Below are 20,412 nucleotides of genomic sequence, written 5' to 3'. Positions count from 1 at the left end.
TTTTAAAAGGCCTTCATGCGTAAAATCCGGGGTGTACATGCATGGCCAGGCCACGAGCGTAAACCCCGTTATGTACACAAATGCCGGGCCTCTTCATAGGGGCGGGGTGGGGGGCGGTCCGAGACAGCACCATTGAACTCTGTCCCGAAGACTCATGCAACAGCAGCCGTCCGGCACGCGCAACCTACTTCAGCTTGGGATCTGAAGTACATGATAAAACAAAAAAAAATAAGAAAGATAGGGTTTAGGGGGTTAGGGGGATGGGGAGGAGAGGGGAAGAGGGAGGGAGTTTAGGTAGGGGGGTAGAGAAGTTCACTTCCAGTCCGCTCCTTAATTGGAGCCGACTGGGAGGGAACTGGGGAAGGTTCGAATGCGTCGCCGTGCGCAGTTTGCAAAAATTCTAACCCCCCCCCCCTTGTATGTGCCACCTGCACATACACACACGGATTATAAAATTTAGATTTTATAACATGCGCACGCCGGGAAGCACACACATATGGACATGCATATGCACCTTATAAAATCTACCCCAATATGGGTATATGGCTTTTGAACATTGCTACGATAGTATGTTATATTTCCATGTGTAACATCTTTGAAACTTCACCTGTTATTGAATAATGCATTAACATGCTGCAATATGCTCATAAAAATGTGCATCATTTAGTAAAATGCCTCACAGTGAATTTCCGGATATGTGATATCCTTTATAGGTTTTCTTTCTTGAAAGAAATTAATCTAGCCCTAATTTGAATGAATATATTTATTTCTATCATTACTAGTAGACTGTTCAACATATTCCCTATTTTCTGTGAAAAATAGTGCTTTCTAATACTCATCTTTTATACTTTTCCTATGCTTTGTAAACTTGATTATACCTGACTTTACCAGTTTAGCAATACTATATCATCCACAAAGTAAATGCAATAGAGGGTCACAAAGCTTCTCATCAATTTCTCATTAATCTTCTTATCTCCAAATTCAAAATGATTAGTGGTATCAGTTTCTTTTCAGAGCCTTACCTGGTATATCATTTATTCATTTTATTACATTGCATTTTACTTCCTTAAATCTCTTCAGTATTTGACACAGGCAAGTGAAAAACTGAACATAGGGGATTATTTTGCAGTACTTCATACAAGAATGTTGTCAAATGCACGAATAAATCACACTAAGGCCTGGATTTTCTAAGGTTGCAGACCTTAGAAAATCTGGCAGTAACGGGGGCGAGGGGGCGAAGTGGGGTGTGGGCTGCGAAAGCCGGCAGTGATCGCACCTCCTCGGTGCGATCACTGACGGCTTTCGCACCCAATAGCGCCATTGTAAAAGGTGGTGCTATTGGGCGCGCTACTGGCAGCGAATAAGGTTCTTACCTTTTCGCCACCAGCGAAGTTTCTGCCGCGTCCGTCCCGACGACGCCCCGACTCCTCCTCTTCCGGGGCCGACTCCGCCCCGATCTAGCTATCGCACGTGAAAAGTCCCTTTTCACGTGCGATACGCTACGAAAATGACCCCCTAACTTCGAAAGCAAACTTATGCACATATGTTTGCTTTGAAAATCATCCTACCAAAGCTGTTTGCAAGAAAGGTTTGGAAAAATATATGAAAATCCAAAGGCATGCATATATTTCCAAACCTTTCCTCAACTCTAGCCCTGGTTACATCTCTGCTCAGCCCAGACAAACTTAGGTGCATGCAGGACATGTGCAAGCAAGTTTACCATTGCATCAGGAGAGCAATTTTATAACAATCCTTTTCTTTGAGTAAAGCATGGTTTTACACATGGAAATGAAAATGACCTTCTTTGATTCTAAGCATCTAAGATGTTTATGCCACATATTTAACATGACCTTTTCAAATTCTCATTTTTCCTTTTGCTTTCCAAATACAAATCCATGTGACTCCTGGTACAAGAGCAAGAAGCCTGTGCCCATGAACAGCAAATTTTTATTTTTTTTGTTTGAATAGAATAACTAGAGCTAGATGCATCAAAATGCTATAATCATAGAGTTACTGTGAATTTGAGTGGTGGGGGGAGAGAGAAAGAGACTCTGTAGAGCTCAGTATGTAAGTTTACTATTTATACCACTGTAAAAGGGGGCACTTATAACTCAGGGTGAGGTTTGGGGGTGAGGTAGGTCTTGGGGTCAGTTTCACATACACAGTCAGAGGTACGGACAGCAAAGCTGCCATCAGTGAAGATTTTCTGTCATTTGGAGTGATGAAAAGTAAAAGAGGAGCTGATTTTGTACAATATAGTCTCTGTAGAGGAGAGACAGAAAATCTTCACTGATGTCAACTTTGCTGTTCATTCCTCTGACTGTGTATTTAAAACTGCTCCCCCAAACCTACCCCACCTCCCCAAACCTCATCCCGAGTTATAAGTTCCCCCTCTCACAATGGTATAAATAGTAACCTTACATATGGGGCTCCTCTCTCTCTCTCACTCGCTCTCTTTCTCTCTCATTAAAACCCATATTGCTGTGCATTACTCTATCACATTTGACATTAGGAGCCGCTCATTACCATTAATTCCTCCCACTTACATAGCAAATGCGAAATTTGCATACTAACGTATGTTGCGCTGTTTAATACTAGCATCAAGACCCTAACATGAAATGGTAAATGACCCAGGAAGCTTGCTTTGAAGCATTTCACATTTTCCGAGAAAAGTCGGTATTAATGGGATAAATACAATACTGAAACTCTTTTCTGGCAAATGCTTGATATAGCTCCATCTTCTGTTTTGTTGATTAGAATTTACATAGAAAGAGTTCACAAATGCGGGAACTTGGTCACCAATCCAGCCTCAGGTCTGCTTTGCTCCACACATATTTCCCTCCTCGCTGTAGAAACATTTTCTCATCAAATCCACTGAATCTGATGGCATTTTCAACACCTACATCCAGAATAGACTTGGAAGGATCTTTTCGTCCATTCCTACAGTTCAGAAAGCGCATCTGCAAATTTAATAGACAAGATAAAGAAAAATTAATATGTTGCCATCCTTCAAAATAAAGAGGATTTTATCAAATTACAAACCAGGCTGACAACTCTAAAAGGTATTATTATATATTGTTCCTGTTCTGGTTCTTCCCATTCAATTAGATTGCATTTTATCCTATGTACATAAAAACAATTCTTTTAAAAGTAGATTTTGCAATATGCACGAAGGTGTCTTATGTGTGTGTGGTTCGCCGCGCACACACGGACATGCCGATTTCATAACATGCACGCATTGACACACGCGTGTTATAAAATCAGCTACCTGCACGCATATGCGAGCCCGATTTTATACTGGTGCGTGCATGGGCACGTGAGTGCCGACTCGTGCGCCACAAGGGGGGGGGGATTTTATATCATCCATGCGGTGATGCAATCGAGCATTTCCCCAGTTTCCTCCCAGTCCGCTCCAATAAAAGAGGGGACTGGGAGGGAACTTCCTAACCCCCGGCTCACCTGCCTCCCTTTTCCCCTATCCTCCCCAACCCCTAAAATGTACCTAACTATCCTTCTTTTTTTCTCTTTTTCAACTTACCTGCTCTACAGAGCAGCAGTAAGTTGCGAGTGCTGGCCGGCTGCTGGCGCACACTTCAGCGGGACAGTGCTCAATGGTGCTGTCCCAGCCGGCCCCTCCTCCCAAGCTATGGTAAGCAACCCTACCAGGCCATGCATTTCCACCCCCAGCCCCTCTAAATAATGAAGAGGTCCAGCACTGACCTGCCACTTCCCTCTGACTGCTCCCCAGTTCTGCATTTGTAATGTTTAAGTACTCCTTCTCAGGCTTCCCTCCCTCCCCCTCCTCCCCCACCCCCAACCCTAACCCTCCTACCCTCCTGATACCTTCAGCCTGTAAGCTCTTCGGCCTGCATTGCAGTAACTGCTTACCACAACTCAGGCAAGGTGCTTTGCGCTGTTGCTATGACAACGCACTGGAAGCGTAGGCTTCCAGCATAGTTCCCTAGAACAGATATAGTGGAAGCCTATTTTTCCAGGGTTGCTTCCCAGCGACAGCAGAAGGGCCGGACCCTGGCCATAATAAGCTGCTACTGTGATCTTTTCTGAAGACCTCACCGGATTGGTGGGAGGTGAAGAGGGGGAAGGGAATGAAGCCCCGGGAGGAGGGTTTACACATTACAAACATGGAACCAGTGAGTGGTGGAGGAGGAAGCAGGCCAGCACTGGACATCTTCTTTTTTAATTTATTCCAATCGCTTTAGAGGGGTTTAGGGAGGTGGAGATTCTTATCTTGATGTGGCCACTTGCTACAGCTTGGGGCTGGGATCGTCTTTTGGGCTACTTGGCCTGTGAGCTTTTTTTTTTTTTGAGTGCTACAGTACCACTATATTCTTTTTGAATATTGCTAGTTAAAGTGAAAGTAATCTGGCCACACGAGGTCAGATACCTTTAGTCTTGCCAGCAGGCATGTCTCGAGTTAGCCGAATAAATATCAGAGTTAGCTGAATAAGTTAATTGGCTAACTCGACCCTGCCCCAGAATGTTCCCAACGAGCCCCTTTCTTATTCGGCTGAATCTTAGCCAGGTAATGACTTATCCAGCTATATTTTAGCTCAATAAACAAGTGGAATATTTAGAACTTGTCATTAAGTACCTGATTCACTAAAGAGTGTATTTTAAAAGGTTCAGGCGTGTGTTCATGTGCTCACGGTTCCTGCACACGCATGTTATAAAATCCGCGAACCGAGAGCACATGCACACTGGATTTTAAAAACCGCGTGCATGTGCGGGCAGCATGCACGGGGGTGGGGGGGGGGATTTTAGAAGATTACGTGAGGCGGCAAAATCAGTCCTTGCCCCGTTCCCTCCCAGTCCGCTCCAATTAAGGAGTGGACAGGGAGGGAACTTCCCTATCCCCCTATTAAACCCCCTCTCTCTTCCCCTCTCTTCCCTCTCCTCGCCAGCCCCTTAACCCATCCCAAAAACTTACAATTTTTTTGTTTCACTACTTACTGCTCCAGAAGTGGTTTGCGCGCACCTGCTGACTGCCGGCGCACACTTCCCTGGGACAGTGGCTAATGGCCGCTGTCCCAGTCGGTCTCCATCCTACCCCGCCCCTCCCCTTCCTGCCCAGACCATGCCCCCCAGCCTGCCCCCTTTTCATGGCCTGGCAATTGTGTGCGTATCGTCATTTATGCATGTGGCCGGGCCCTTTTGAAAATGCACGCGGTGTGCGCAGGGCCTGGCCACGGGCATATAAGAGTTTTTCCCAAAGACACAAGATGGGGGAAGAGCTTTAATGAATCTGGCCCTTAGATGGATGATTTGTGAGTTATCCATCTAAATGGCTTTGAAAACTGACCTCACTGTTTTTCAGTTAATTACAAGAAAAATGCATTCTGTTAACAAATATATTCATGCAAATGTCATTCATCTAACCCATGCTATAATTACACAATGTTGGGTTCCATATTAGGTGCTACAACCCAAGAAAGAGATCTAGGCGTCATAGTGGATAACACATTGAAATTGTCGGTTCAGTGTGCTGCAGCAGTCAAAAAAGCAAACAGAATGTTGGGAATTATTAGAAAGGGAATGGTGAATAAAATGGAAAATGTCATAATGCCTCTGTATCGCTCCATGGTGAGACCGCACCTTGAATACTGTGTACAATTCTGGTCGCCACATCTCAAAAAAGATATAATTGCGATGCAGAAGGTACAGAGAAGGGCTACCAAAATGATAAGGGGAATGGAATGGCTCCCCTATGAGGAAAGACTAAAGAGGTTAGGACTTTTCAGCTTGGAGAAGAGACGGCTGAGGGGGGATATGATAGAGATGTTTAAAATCATGAGAGGTCTAGAATGGGTAGATGTGAATCGGTTATTTACTCTATCAGAAAATATAAAGACTAGGGGGCACTCCATTAAGTTAGCATGGGGCACATTTAAAACTAATCGGAGAAAGTTCTTTTTTACGCAATGCACAATTAAACTGTGGAATTTGTTGCCAGAGGATGTGGTTAGTGCAGTTAGTATAGCTGTGTTTAAAAAAGGATTGGTTAAGTTCTTGGAGAAGTCCATTACTTGCTATTAAGTTCACTTAGGGGCGGATTTTCAGAGCCCTGCTCGCCTAAATCCGCCCAAAACCGGGCGGATTTAGGCGAGCAGGGCCCTGCGCGCCGGGAAGCCTATTTTACATAGGCCTCCCGGCGCGCGCAGAGCCCCGGGACTCGCGTACGTCCCGGGGTTCTCGGAGGGGGGCGTGTCGGGGGCGTGTCGGGGGCGTGGCCGGAGCGCACGGCATTGCGGGGGCGTGTCGGCAGCGTTTTGGGGGTGGGTACGGGGGCGTGGCTACGGCCCGGGGCGTGGCCGCGCCCTCCGTACCCGCCCCCAGGTCGCGGCCCAGCGCGCAGGAGTCCCGCTCGCGCGCGGGGATTTACGCCTCCCTCTGGGAGGCGTAAATCCCCCAACAAAGGTAAGGGGGGGGTTTAGACAGGGCCGGGCGGGTGGGTTAGGTAGGGGAAGGGAGGGGAAGGTGAGGGGAGGGCGTTAGAGGATTCCCTCCGAGGCCGCTCCGATTTCGGAGCGGCCTTGGAGGGAACGGGGGTAGGCAGCGCGGCTCAGCGCGCGCCGGCTATACAAAATCGATAGCCTTGCGCGCGCCGATCCAGGATTTTAGTGGATACGTGCGGCTCCGCGCGTATCTACTAAAATCCAGCGTACTTTTGCTTGAGTCTGATGCGCAAGCAAAAGTAGGCTGATCGCGCTTCTTTTAAAATCTACCCCTTAGAGAATAGCCACTGCCATTAGCAATGGTAACATGGAATAGACTTAGTTTTTGGGTACTTGCCAGGTTCTTATGGCCTGGATTGGCCACTGTTGGAAACAGGATGCTGGGCTTATGGACCCTTGGTCTGACCCAGTATGGCATTTTCTTATGTCCTTATGTTCTTATCTAGCATGGTCTTTTGCATACTGTGACAATATCTGTATATAATACTTGCTGCATATCTTAAAAAGAACAGTGCTAACTAAGTATAAAGGAATTCATAACTGATCCTGCATTCAGTAATAACTTACATATTCATCCAGAATGAGGTAAGAATCCCGCATCTATAGCAGATCAGAAAGAATAATACACAGTTAGTAAATAATCTAAGCATAGTCAATTCAGTTGTATTTGAACTTTTGATTTTTACATCAACCCCTAAGTAACAGGCATGAAAATTATAATCCATTCTAAGGCCTTTGGGTCAGATTTAGAGATTAAACAAAAAGCCTCACAAAATTGCAAGAATTTCATATGAAGAATGAATTTTATGTTTGTGCCAAATTTGATGCATACCAAACATTCCCTCCTTATATTTTGCATTATAAAACTGAAACAAAATCTACAAATATACTACAATTCATCTATCTTGCACAATTTTGAAATATCACATTTTGTCAATCATAAACCTGGCACCAGGCAAAATTTGCTTAGACTTGTGTTTGCTAAAAATTGCACAAATAGCATTGCCCACGTTTTGCTTAATACTTAAATCTGGCCATGACAGTTTATTCCCTTTTAACATTTTTTTAGATGATTCTGATATAAGGCAGTTGAATAGGCTATTCTGGATCTATCAAAGACTAGAGGTTGTCTCTAGAAAGAACATGCATTATGATTTGTATGAATATATATTATCTTATCTATTTTATGTATCTGGTTTTATGTATTGTTTTTATATATTTGTTTAAAATTCAATAATGTACACATTTTTATGTTCACTGCTTTGATTTACCACAAGAAATGTGATCCAACAAATAATTGAAATTGAAGTGTAATGACCTTTGCTTTAAGCTAAATCTATTGCCTTAACTCAGGAAAAAGTTATAATCCTTTCTACCCCTGCTTGTTGATTATAGGAGGTCCATATCTGGCTAAGAAAATTAGCTGGATAAACATATCTGTCTGACTTTGCCAGGATATTCAGTGGCACAGCTGCACCACTGAATATATCCAGATAATTTAGAGTTATTCAAAGACCCGATAGACCTGTTTAATAGCAGCTCTAACTTAGCCTAATAAGTCAGAATATTGCCACTTACCTGGCTATGTTACTATGATAATTCGCCATGCCCCAGAGCGCCCCCATCCCACACACCACTTAGACGAGAATAATTTAGCTGGATAAATAGTTATCCAGCTAAGCAATGGCTGCTGAACTCCATGGGAGTGTACTCGGATTCTGGGAAGGTTTCCAGAGACTTCTTCCGGAGAGCCATCAAGAGTAAGGATGTCTGAGGAAGTGGGAGGGTGTTCAGAAAGCCCGAAACACTACCATCCCCATATTTCCAGCAGGATCCTCAAACGGGAGCAGTAAGCAGGTGACATCTGAGCATTAGCATACCTGAGAGTGCCTGTAAAATAGGGGAGGCAGTCCCAAAGTTTTCTCATGGTGGTTATGCAGTAGTAGTTGTAGGTTTTGGTTATCTTTGTATAATAATGTACTTTTATTTTATTTTATTATGTTTTGCTATGTATTTTAACTGTTGAAACTTGTCATGAGCACTCATGTGTTTGGTATGCAATAAATGTAATGTAGCTAGCATAGTTCTGGATCTATCCACATGGACTACCCATATGGGCAAAGTTGGAGCCTTTTCTGGCTTAAACAAAAAGATTTTCCCTGTTCCCTAGACGGCTCAATTCAGAACTCTCATTAAGGAGCCAGCAGCACCTTTTTTATTGCAGTGCATTGCATTTGATAAAATGCCTTTCTTTCCATAATAGAAAACCAAGGTGATGTACAATTAAAAAGAAATAGTATCTAATAATTTTTAAATATGAAATAGAATAGCACAGTAGGTAAATAGAAAAATGGAAGATATTATTTCGCAAAAACAGAAACAGTGACAGTATTTAGACTATATTTTTCTTTCACTTGTAAACACCTGCACCTATATTACTTCTATAATAAATAGAAACCATTGGGAACACCAGGTCAACTTGTGAAGTGTTTTTTACAACTCAGTGTTCCCTGCTATCAAAGGTCTATTTCAGTATTAAATGTAACTTACAATCGTCTGACCCTATAACCTGGATAAGAGAAGGCTAAATAAGCATCTGCATCCTTTTCTCTTTCACCTAATCTCCTCCTGGAAGTGCTCAGATTGGAAAGTGAGAGACATAGTCACTCTTAGCCCCAGATCTGATTCACACAAAGCTATTTTAAAATGGAAGGCTTTATTTATGATGATTTCTAAAGAGGAATATCAACCTTGCCAACTCAGTAGTTACTGAGAATGAAATGCACCACAAGGCTGCATCAATTGGAAAACATAACTTGCAAATTAAAAGTCGTTTTCTCGAGCTGGCTCAGTGACAAGTGCTGCACATTGTCATTTGGAGGACCTGAATTTGATTCCTAGACCAGGGTTCTAGGTCCTGGGCTGGCCGGGGCCTGGACTGTTGCAAAGGCAGCGTTCTCCACCCCTGGGAGGGAGAGAGTCCCAGTTATTGTACAATAGAGACTTCTACAGACCTATTTGTGAAAATGCACCACTGTGATAACATGCAATAATGTGAATTAAGGGACAGTAACTTTCAAACAGGCGCACATGTACACGTGTGTATCTTGGGTGCCCAGAGACATGCACAGATGCGCATATCTTATAAAATAGGCTGGGTGCAAATAGGTTTGTGCCCAATTTTTTAAGTGGATGCACACAGCCACATAAAGTCGGGTATGAGCTGCGTAAGTAGGGAAATTTGATAACAGGCGTGTGTCCACACCATGACCAGTTTCATCAGTTCTCCCCAACTAGAACTAGGTCCTCCAAACCTCCCTGGTTCTTTAGCTTGTATTCCCCTTAAACCACTCAGGGATGTCTGTTTTTTATTTTTTTAACTTAACGCCTCCTCCATACCCTGTTTCCCCGAAAATAAGACATCCCCCGAAAATAAGACCTAGTAGAGGTTTTGCTGAATTGCTAAATATAAGACCTCCCCCGAAAGTAAGACCTAGCAAAGTTTTATTTGGGAGCATGCCCGTCGCACAGAACACCAGAGCATGCAGCTGTGATTTTTTTACCCTGCAGGATTCACAGTTAGTTGTCATCACAAACCAGCATAACCAGACAACTATTCAGAATATGATAAATGTTCATTTTTTTGTTCAACAATATATGTGAATTCTTCTTCATGGAAAAATAAGACATCCCCTGAAAATAAGGCCTAGTGCATCTTTGGTAGCAAAAATTAATATAAGACACTGTCTTATTTTCGGGGAAACAGGGTAGCAGATGTAAAGTTATGCGGCGCTGGACCTGGGCATGTACCCAGGCGCATAGGTACATGCGTGCACATCTCTTGGCCCCGCCCCAGAATGCCCATGCCCCACCCATACTACACCCCTTTTTTTCTCCGATGCGAGATGTGCGTGCATCTCCCCACTTTATAAAATCATGTGGACACATGTACGTGCAAGATGTGAACCATCTCCCGATTTTGGTACATGCATCTCTTTTAAAGTTCACCTCTTAGGGGTAGATTTTAATAGGTGCGCGCTCGTGTCCATGTGCGCGCGCTACCCGGGCAACCCACATGGATGTGCCAATTTTATAACATGCGTGCGTATGTTATAAAAACAGCAGGCTGCGCACACATGTGCGCCGGGCGCGCGCAAAGGGGAGGACAGTTTTGCAAAATTCACACGACGACGCATCGTGGCCTTTCCCAGTTCCCTACCCCCTACCCTAACCTCCCTTCCCCTTCCCCTCTCCTTCCCTTCCCCTTCCCCTCTCCTCTCCTTCCCCTTCCCCTCTCCTCCCCAATCCCTAATTCCTATCTTTTTCCCTTTTTTCTTCGGACTTACTTCAGGGCCCAACCTGAAATAAGTTGCGCGTGGCGGCAGCCAGCTGGCGTGCGAAGCTCCGGTACAGCGATCAATGCCGCTGTCTTGACTCACGCGCCTCCCCACCCCTGGCCCACCCCTTAGAAGAGGGCCTGGCTCTGGTGCGTGTAACAGAGGTTACGTGTGGCGTGCACAAAACCTGGCTGCGCGCGTAACCCCCAGATTTTATGTGCAGGTTTTTTTTTAAAATCGACCCATTAGTGAATAGGCCCCATTACAACTAATAGTTAATGCATGCTAATGTACTTTTCATGAACCAGCCTCTGAGTCATCAGACTTAGGGCTCTTGATTGATGGGTTCTGGACCTAGCCCTAGTATATGGCCCCTGGCCAAGAATTGTGACTACAATGACTGGACAAATTAAGTTGAAAGGAGGATATAAATAGGGGGAAAAAACATAGGCAGTTGCACATGAATGGTAATACTACAGGAGCCCAATGTAGGTTGGTTCTATTAGAGCTGGAAGCCCAAAGGAAAAAAGAGGAAACTTTTGGATCCAAAAGCTAATGTTATTTTCTCTGTAATTCTGGGCTTCAGATATGCCAAAAGAACATGTGTTGTTTATATCCTACAAAGTTTATGATCATGCTCCCACAGTCAGTCTCTACAATGGAGTTAAATGACATCTATAAACAAACCTTGAAGTCACAGATAAAATAACTTTTAAGCTAAACACTGCTTTTCTCATTTTGAGGGTGTAGAGTAAAATGATGCAGTGATCTGGGGACATTTCAACTTCTTTAAATGGGTAAATGAATGTTAAGAGGATAACTTTCAAACAACTGCACAGGCCGGCAAATATGTGCATATATGGCCGTGCATAGTTTTACCATAGTATTTTATAACCTATGTGTATCACAAAATATGCAGTTCTAATTAGAGATGTGAATCGGAACCGGAATCTGATCGGTTCCGGTTCCGATCCAAATCTTAAAATTTTTATCGCCCAGCCCGATTTGAGTTCTGATTATCGGCTGCGCCCGATCCGATAATCAAAACACCCTCCCGAACCCCCAAAAAAGGTTTTAAAATTACCTGGTGGTCCAGCCGGGGTCCGGGAGCGATCTCCTGCACTCAGGCTGTATTGCCAATATTCAAAATGGCGCCGGCGCTACCTTTGCCCTGTCACAGGGTAAGGACAAAGGGCCATCGGCGCAATTTTTATTAACGCAGCCGATGGCCCGAGAGCGGGAGATTGCGCCCCCGCTGGACCACCAGGTAATTTTAAAAGATTTGGGGGGGGGTCAAGGGGGTCATTTTAAAGGGTCGGGTGTTTTTTTTTTTATCGGGCCATCGGCGCCATTTATATTAGTGGCAGCCAAAATGGCGCCGATGGCCCGAGAGTGGGAGATCACCCCGGGACCCCCCCCACTGGACCACCACGTAATTTAAAACATTTTGGGGGAGTTCGGGAGGGTGGGGGATTTGTTTTAAAGGGTCGGGGTGGGTTTAGGGGTTGGTTTGCTGTGCCGGTTTTCCCACCCTCCCCCTCCCCCGATTTATGATTTTTCACGATAAATCGGGGGAATTTCTATTGTATCGCGACTCTAACGATTTTTGACGATTTAAAAAATATCTGACGATTTTTTTAAATCATCAAAAAACGATTCACATCCCTAGTTCTAATTATGTGTGACTACATGCAATGCTTTGAAAGCAAGCATATCATTTTATTGAATATGGGGCGGATTTTCAGAGCCCTGCTCGCCTAAATCCGCCCAAAACCGGGCAGATTTAGGCGAGCAGGGCCCTGCGCGCCGGTGAGCCTATTTTACATAGGCCTACCGGCGCGCGCAGAGCCCCGGGACTCGCGTAAGTCCCGGGGTTCTCCGAGGGGGGCGTGTCGGGGGCGTGTTGGGGGGCGGGCCCGGTCGTCGCGGCGTTTAGGGAGCGTGTCGGCAGCGTTTTGGGGGCGGGTACGGGGGCGTGGCTACAGCCCGGGGCGGTCCGGGGGCATGGCCGCGCCCTCCGTACCCGCCCCCAGGTCGCGTCCCGGCGCGCAACAGGCCCGCTGGTGCGCGGGGATTTACTTCTTCCTCCGGGAGGTGTAAATCCCCGGAGAAAGGTAAGGGGGGGGGGGGTAGACAGGGCCGGGCGGGTGGGTTAGGTAGAGGAAGGGAGGGGAAGGTGAAGGGAGGGCGTTAGAGGATTCCCTCCAAGGCCGCTCCAATTTCGGAGCGGCCTTGGAGGGAACGGGGGTAGGCTGCGCGGCTCGGCGCGCGCCGGCTATACAAAATCAATAGCCTTGCGCGCGCCGATCCAGGTTTTTAGCAGATACGCGCGGCTCCGCGCGTATCTACTAAAATCCCGCGTACTTTTGTTGGCGCCTGGAGCGCCAACAAAAGTACGCCAATGCGCCTTGTTTGAAAATCTACCCCTATGTGTACTTTTCCTACCTATTTGAAAAATATGGGCCTGATTTTAAAAAGCATTTACTCGAGTAAAAACCAGGTTTACTGGTTTTTACTCGAGTAAATTTACGCATGTAACTCCTTTTGAAAATTACCCCCAATATGCACATATATTTTACTTCCAAAAATAAAGTGGGACTTACGTAAATCATTATTTATGCTTGTAAGTCAAAATATTTTAAAACATGCGCGTGTAAGTGAAATTACCAATTTTACCAATTACTCCACCAATTAAATAGAAACGTATGTATGTAAATATTGGCCCTGCCCTAGAAAACCCCGGACCATTGCCTTTTTACGCACGTATATTTGTGCATGAAAAGAAAAATACACACCTATGTTTGAGGTTTATAAAATTGTATGTACATGAGTAGATGCTACTTGCGCACATATATGCTACATTTTTTTTGCATAATTTGAAAGTCTTTGAAAATTCATCCCTTAGGATATAATATTAATAAGGATGAAGTCCATGAACGATACTGAGATGAATGATAGAGGGTTGTAGCCTGAACTGGTGTCTTCCAGTTTTCAAAAGGCTCTCAGCATGGATATGTCCACTTCTGTTCAAGGGGGAGAAGAGGAATTTATGGATAGAAGTAAGTAAGGCATGAGAAACTCACAGTGTTGGACTGTCTTAAACCACTTGACTGCCTAATCAGAAAAGGGAACATGGAGTACTGCAGCTGTATTTTAAGAAAGGGCAGAAATACAAACATGCAGACTATACCATGCAGTTTATAAGGATTACTTTTGATGTTCTAATTTATACAATACCTTCTGATTGGATTCAGGTACTAAACATGAAATTCCTCTATGACGTTCAAGAAACAGATTGAACTCTTCATCACTAATAATAAATCTCTCAGCTTCTCTTAGAGCATCTTCACCTGAATTCTCTCCTTCAATGATTAGGCATTGGAATACCTGAAAAGTAAAAATGAGTGATTTCACATGTAATAACATAAAATAGGTCCTAGCTAACATACCTCACATGGTAAGAAAACCATTGTATTTGTTCTTATTTATTTAATTTGAATTTTTTACTCACCTTTTTCAATAAGAAATTCACTTAAGGTGAGTACAACATATTAGAATGGCAGCATACAAGAAGAAATCAATAGCAGCTTTGCAATAGAGAAGGTGCACAGTACAGATTAACACTAGAAATGAATCAAAGTACTAAGTAAACCTAAGATAACTACACAAACTTTAAATCTACAATAATACCTAAACTTAAAATAAATGCACAAATGATAAGTTGTAGCAGCACATTCAATGCACTCCAAATGATGGCCTGACAGTTAATTGCAGTCAATTTAATTCCATACATGTGTGAGGAGAGGTTCAGCTGCTTTCTAGGGTGGAGGTAATTATAGGTTTAGCATTACAAGTCTGACAGTAGAGCCAGGTTTTTAGGCCTGGATTTTCCATTCTCGCAGAGAATGGTGAATCCAGTGGTAACGGGGGGTGGGGGGGGGGGGCAAAGGGGTGGGCGGGCCTGCAAAAGCCGGCAGCGATCACACCACTGCGGTGTTATCACTGCCGGTTTTCGCACCCAATAGTGCCATCATGAAAGGTGGTGCTATTGGGCGTGCTCCTGGCGACAATAACGTAACTTACCTTATCGCCGCCAGCGAAGATACCGCCGCGTACGCCTCGTCGTCGCCCCGCCTCCACCCCTGGCAAGCTATCGCACGTGAAAAAGTCCCTTTTCGCATGCAATAGGCTTAGAAAATGACCCCGTAGTTCCTTCCTGAAGCAGGCATAGTCATGCATTTGGTGAAGCTCATCTGGGAGAATTTTCCATAGGGCAGGTACTGCTCCCGAGAAGGATCATCGGCAGTAGCTGATCTTTTGATTTTTTTTTTTGCGGGAGTTGTAATGGAGGCACCAAGTGAGGATCTTAGTAGTCTTGAGGGCATGTATAATGACAGACCTTCTTTTACGTAACTATATCTGTTTCCTCTTAGAGCCTTGAAAATCAATCTCAGGGTTTTGAGTTTGGTTCTCCAGGGCACTGGCAGCCAGTGTAGTTTGTGTGTTTTGTATTCTATCAGTTGTACAGCAGAGTTTTGTATTATCTGAAGTTTGTGAAGGGCCTTATCTGAAAGACTCTTTTGGTGAGCAATGCAGTAATCCAGCCATTTGGTACCTGTGGCATGGACTACTGTGATTAGATTTCTCTTCATTACCATAGGGCATAATCTTCATAAGTTGCGCGATGGGAAGAAGCAGCCGTTGACTATTGCCTGGATTTGTGGGAGCATGGCAATTTCTAAGTCCAGTAGAACTGCAAGGGTTTTTATCAGTGTTTTTAGTGGGAGCTCATAGATTCCAGATGAGTTTTTCAAATCAGGGACTTCTCAATGCATATTGTATTCAGAGAATCTCTGTTTTGTTTGGATTCAGATGGAGTTCTTGATATTAATATAGAGAAAGGTGTCAAAGAACTTATGGCTTAACCATGCAATATAACAATTAGTGCTCTATTCAGATGTACTCCAAGGATTAATGGACCATCATAATAAGCTTTACCGGTTATGTCACCTTCATAACGTTTTACTTAATCATAGGACCGCTGATTAAGTAAACAGCTAAGAAGGTGACATAACCAGTAGAGATTATTATGATGGTCCGTTAATCCTTGGTTCTTGTTATTAAACCACATTTAGTTATAGTTAATTTATATGGCTGATCACTGCAGGACAAGTCTTGCAAGGCCAGTTATATGAAGAAGTACAAACTTTAAGCTTTTTCCATTGGGAAAGGTTCCTTGGATGGCATTCTTTATAAACCTATCTGACTTAGAGATGATACATTATGATATCTAGAGGAAGACAAAACAAATGGATCCTGTCTCCTCTCTGCTACTTAATCACACTGGAGATTAGAAAGATCTATTGAAAATGTTATTTAAACAGTTTTGAAAAGCATTTATAACTCTCCAAAATGCAATTAAAATGTCCTTACCCACAAGGAAGGCTGAAAAGTGCAACTATACTAGTAGCATACATTATTTATTTTTAGAGCTATATGATTACATGCTAAGATAATGGTTACACAAAATTTAAAACACAAATACAGAAAAGTCACTTGAACTCTCTGATAAGTGCAGTAACCACAAATGACATTACATCAGTTCCAAAATGTAAATTCTGTTATAATGAAATTCCTTTCAGTAAGTTGCTGTATGAGAGATTGCTATATACTCACTCTCATTTGAGATTAGCAGTGACCTGTTTTGGCAGAAAAATCACGAACAGTCACCATTAATTAAAAGAGCAGAGCTTGGCTAGATATTGCTCCTACCATGTGACAGAGGCCGGCCAATGGCACTGATAGCCCCTGTCACATGTAAGGGCAAAGGGCCATCGGCGCCATTTTGATTAGTGGCAGCCGACACCCCGAGAGGGGGACATCGCTCCTGGGACCCCCGCTGGACCACCAGGGACTTTAGGCAAGTTTTTTTTTTTTGGGGGGGGGGTTCGGGAGGGTGGGGGATTGTAAATAATTAGATCTGAAGGATTGGGGTGGATATGGGTTTGTTTTTTTCTGTGTGCCCTTTCTCCCCCTCCAAAAAAAAACGACAAGAAAACGACATGAAATTTCGTGGGGATTTCCTATCATTTTCTTGGATCTCCGATCCGCAACAAAATAGGAAATATCATCTATATTTCCTATTTCGTCTAAAACGAATGCACATCCCTACTTAATACTGTTTTATTGTCTGGGCTTCTGTCCTTGAAAATAAACTCCAATAATTACCCAGAAAAATAATGAGGCACATTTTTCTACTGATTTTCTCCTGTTTTTGTTCTTGTCATAATTGTTCTTGTCATAATAAACCCTGATAAATTCCCAGGAAAGTTTAAAAAAATAAAAAACAAAAATGAAGGTCCCTAACCATGAGGAAAATACTGCGGCTTAGTAAGTGACTCCATTATTAAGCTAAATTAGAGTTGGTGTGAATCAACAGAAAGATCTATTATAAGGCAGAGCCAACATACATCTTTTAAACAATGGAAGATTAACAAATTCTCATCTTGAGAATGCAAGGAGTGGGCCAGAATATAACTGTGAAGCAGGTCCCTCAAATAACTAGGAGATAACTCCCTAAGTTGATTGGACTGTCTAAGGCAGGGGTGCTCAAAGTGGTCCTTGGACACCCCTACCAGCCTGTCAGATTTTTAGGATATCTCTAATGAATATGCATGAGATTTATGTGCGTGCACTACTTCTTATATATGTAAATATTTCTCATATATACATTATTCATTAGGAATATTCTGAAAATCTGACTGGCTGGGTTGTGGGGGGGGGGGGGGGGGGGGGGGGAAGAACTGAAGATCAGTTTAAGCAACCCTCATCTAAGGAATGTAAATATAACTTAGCATAACATAAAAATCAAGAAAAGGACTTTCCAGGGACACTCTCCTCTCTAAAAGTATTTTAAAAAGTCACTTCAATTTCTCCTCCTCTTTTATAGTTTTCCTAGCTATGAATGATGATATTATGAATAGGTGCACATTGCAATGTAAGAACCATTTGAGTCTTTTATATAGCTTTCTCCAGATGAAACTGAATAAAGAAACATTCCCTCCCACAACTATGGTCAATTTTAATTCACACTTAAAAATAAAATTAGGTAGACCAAGATAGCAGATGCCTGCTGAGATAGTGCATGGGCATGGTGTTGAATTTCTTCGATAAAGTTTTCTTTCCTATCTTGAAATGGTCAAACTCAAGGATAGAGCCCATGTTTTCCTGCCTGCACAGTCCACCCCAACAGCATCTGGTCTGTTTTGTCATGTGGTCTGGTGCAACATCAGCTGTTCTCAGTGGGAGCTTGTTCAGGGCTGTGGTTTGGACAGGTATTGAATCACTGCTCTCCCCAGAGCTGAAAATGTCTTTGTCCCTAGTAGAAATGGCCCTGTGGTTCTGACAAGAGGTTTCACTATGCAGTCCCTCTGGGCGACCTCAGATGACATCTGAAAAATGATGGGAGGGGGGCTCTCTCTCTCTCTCTGTTTTCCAGAAATGATGATAGTAGCAGAGGTGCTTGACATGAAAGAATCAACTTTAGCGAACATAGGGGGTCATTTTCTATCGCTTATCGCGTGCAATAGCTTGCTGGGGCGGAGTCGGGGTGGCGAGGAGAGGAGATGGGGTGGGGAGGAGGCAGATTCCGCGTTGTCTTCGCTGGCGGCAATAAGGTAAGACATATTATCGTCACCAGTAGCCTGCCCAATAGCACCACCTTTCACGGTGGAACTATTGGGTGTGAAAGCCGGTAGCGATAACACCGCGGTGGTGCAATGGCTGCCAGCTTTCGCAGGCCCGCCCCCCGTTTTTTTGCTGGATTCACCATTCTGCGTTAGAATGGTGAATCCAAGCCATAGTCATCATTCCACTTGCAGAACAGAAACAGGTAGCTCAGAAGATGAGAGTGAAAATGGCAGTGGATCCTAGAAAGCCTCACATGCATGCTGTTAGAATTCTGTCTGCTACATCAGTACAAGGAACTGAAGCTAAGGCAAGTCTTTCTTCTTCTATAATTCCTTTGTCAACTTTGGTAAAGCCAAGGATGGTAATACTAGACAATCTTTAGGAAGTGATTGCTGGCTTGGGGAATACATTTGTGGCCCATATTAACAACTTTTCAACACAATTTCAAATTTTCATGGGTAAAATAACTCATTTGGAAGACAAGATGTAAGAAAACACCAAGCAGTTAAATGATTGTAGAGAAGATACAGAAAATTAAAGATCAAGAGGAATGCTTGATGAAGAACAATATTTTTCCTTGTAATAAAATTTAGTAAATATTGTTAGGTATCAAAAGCTAAGATTTAGTAATTTTCCTAAGACACCAGTGGTGACTCCCATAGACTTGTTTAGATGCTATATATCTCTGCTTTAAAAATACCTCAACAGTCCCTTCCCCCTATGTCTAGAATATACTGTCTCCCTCCCTTTGTCAAGAAAGGTGAGGAAGAAGTTCAAATCTCCCATGTGCCTTTTGCGTGTTTGAACTTAAAAATACAGGTTTTGGAAGGGGATAAAGAGAAATCTCTTTCCATAACCTTGATTGTTAACTTTGTTTCAGATGAGCTCTTCATTTGTTTTCAAGCTTAGGGAAACATAGTTCCTGAATAGTAAAAGTAGAACTTTCCCGGATGTACTAAACATAGGCAATTTCTTCTTTTAAGACCAAACACTTTTACGATTGGGGTTCTGTTTTGGTAAACATTTTCCCTGCAAATGTGTTATTAAATATCTACGCAATGACAAAGAGTTCAATTAATGGGGAGGGCTAAGCAAAAATGTTAACAAAAGCTGTCCCTTGTACCAATAAATATATTATTTCATGATCCCCTCATTTACTAGTGATGTGCATTTGTTTTTCCCGAATTAGGCAATTTCAACGAAATTGCCTAATTCGGTATGGCTCGGGGGAACCGAAAAGCAAAAGAAAATTTCCGAAATTTCAAAAAAATGTGTTTTTTGTGTTAGCGTGCACACTATCGGGAGTTAGCGTGCACTAACACGAAAATTGGGGCCCCCTGAAACCCCCCCCCCCCCCCGAACTGCAGGAAATATGAAATTTCCTGCGGGGGTGGTGGGGGGGGGGGGCCCAAAACAAAGCTCAAGACGATAGGGATTAACAAAGCACATCTCTGTCATTTACTGCCCTTTTTTTTAGTAATAAAGGGCTTTAGGACCCATTTGCTGCCTCGTCTCCCATTTCCACTGCTCCAAATTAAGCTTTATGCTGGTCCTGATATGAAGGCTGAAGAGGTTAGGGCTGTTCAGCTTGGAGAGGAGACGGCTGAGGGGGGATATGATAGAGGACTTTAAGATCATGAGAGGTCTTTAAAGAGTAGATGTGAATGGGTTTATTTACACTTTCGAATAATAGAAGGACTAGGGGGCATTCCATGAAGTTAGCAAGTAGCACATTTAAGACTAATCGGAGAAAATTCTTTGTCACTCAATGCACAATAAAGCTCTGGAATTTGTTGCCAGAGGATGTGGTTAGTGCTGTTAGTGTAGCTGAGTTCAAAAAAGGTTTGGATAAGTTCTTCGAAGAGAAGTCCATTAACGGCTATTAATCAAGTTTACTTAGGGAATAGCCACTG

At 43.4% G+C, this 20,412-nt stretch overlaps 1 protein-coding gene across 1 annotated transcript in view; it reads right to left on the bottom strand.

Moving 5' to 3' along the window:
* Positions 1-2,377: 2,377 nt before the first annotated feature.
* RSAD2 (radical S-adenosyl methionine domain containing 2) overlaps positions 2,378-20,412 on the bottom strand; it is a 35,780-nt gene continuing 17,745 nt past the window's right edge. The window contains exons 4-6 of the mRNA XM_029595818.1: positions 14,048-14,197; positions 7,041-7,073; positions 2,378-2,960 (exon numbers count right to left, since the gene is read on the bottom strand). Of these exons, the coding sequence (XP_029451678.1) occupies positions 2,796-2,960; positions 7,041-7,073; positions 14,048-14,197 (348 nt within the window). The 3' untranslated portion in view covers positions 2,378-2,795. The remainder of the gene's footprint in view (positions 2,961-7,040; positions 7,074-14,047; positions 14,198-20,412) is intronic.

This window comes from Rhinatrema bivittatum, chromosome 3 (assembly GCF_901001135.1).
Source record: "Rhinatrema bivittatum chromosome 3, aRhiBiv1.1, whole genome shotgun sequence".
NCBI lineage: Eukaryota > Metazoa > Chordata > Amphibia > Gymnophiona > Rhinatrematidae > Rhinatrema > Rhinatrema bivittatum.
This window is presented reverse-complemented; position numbering and strand designations above follow the sequence as displayed.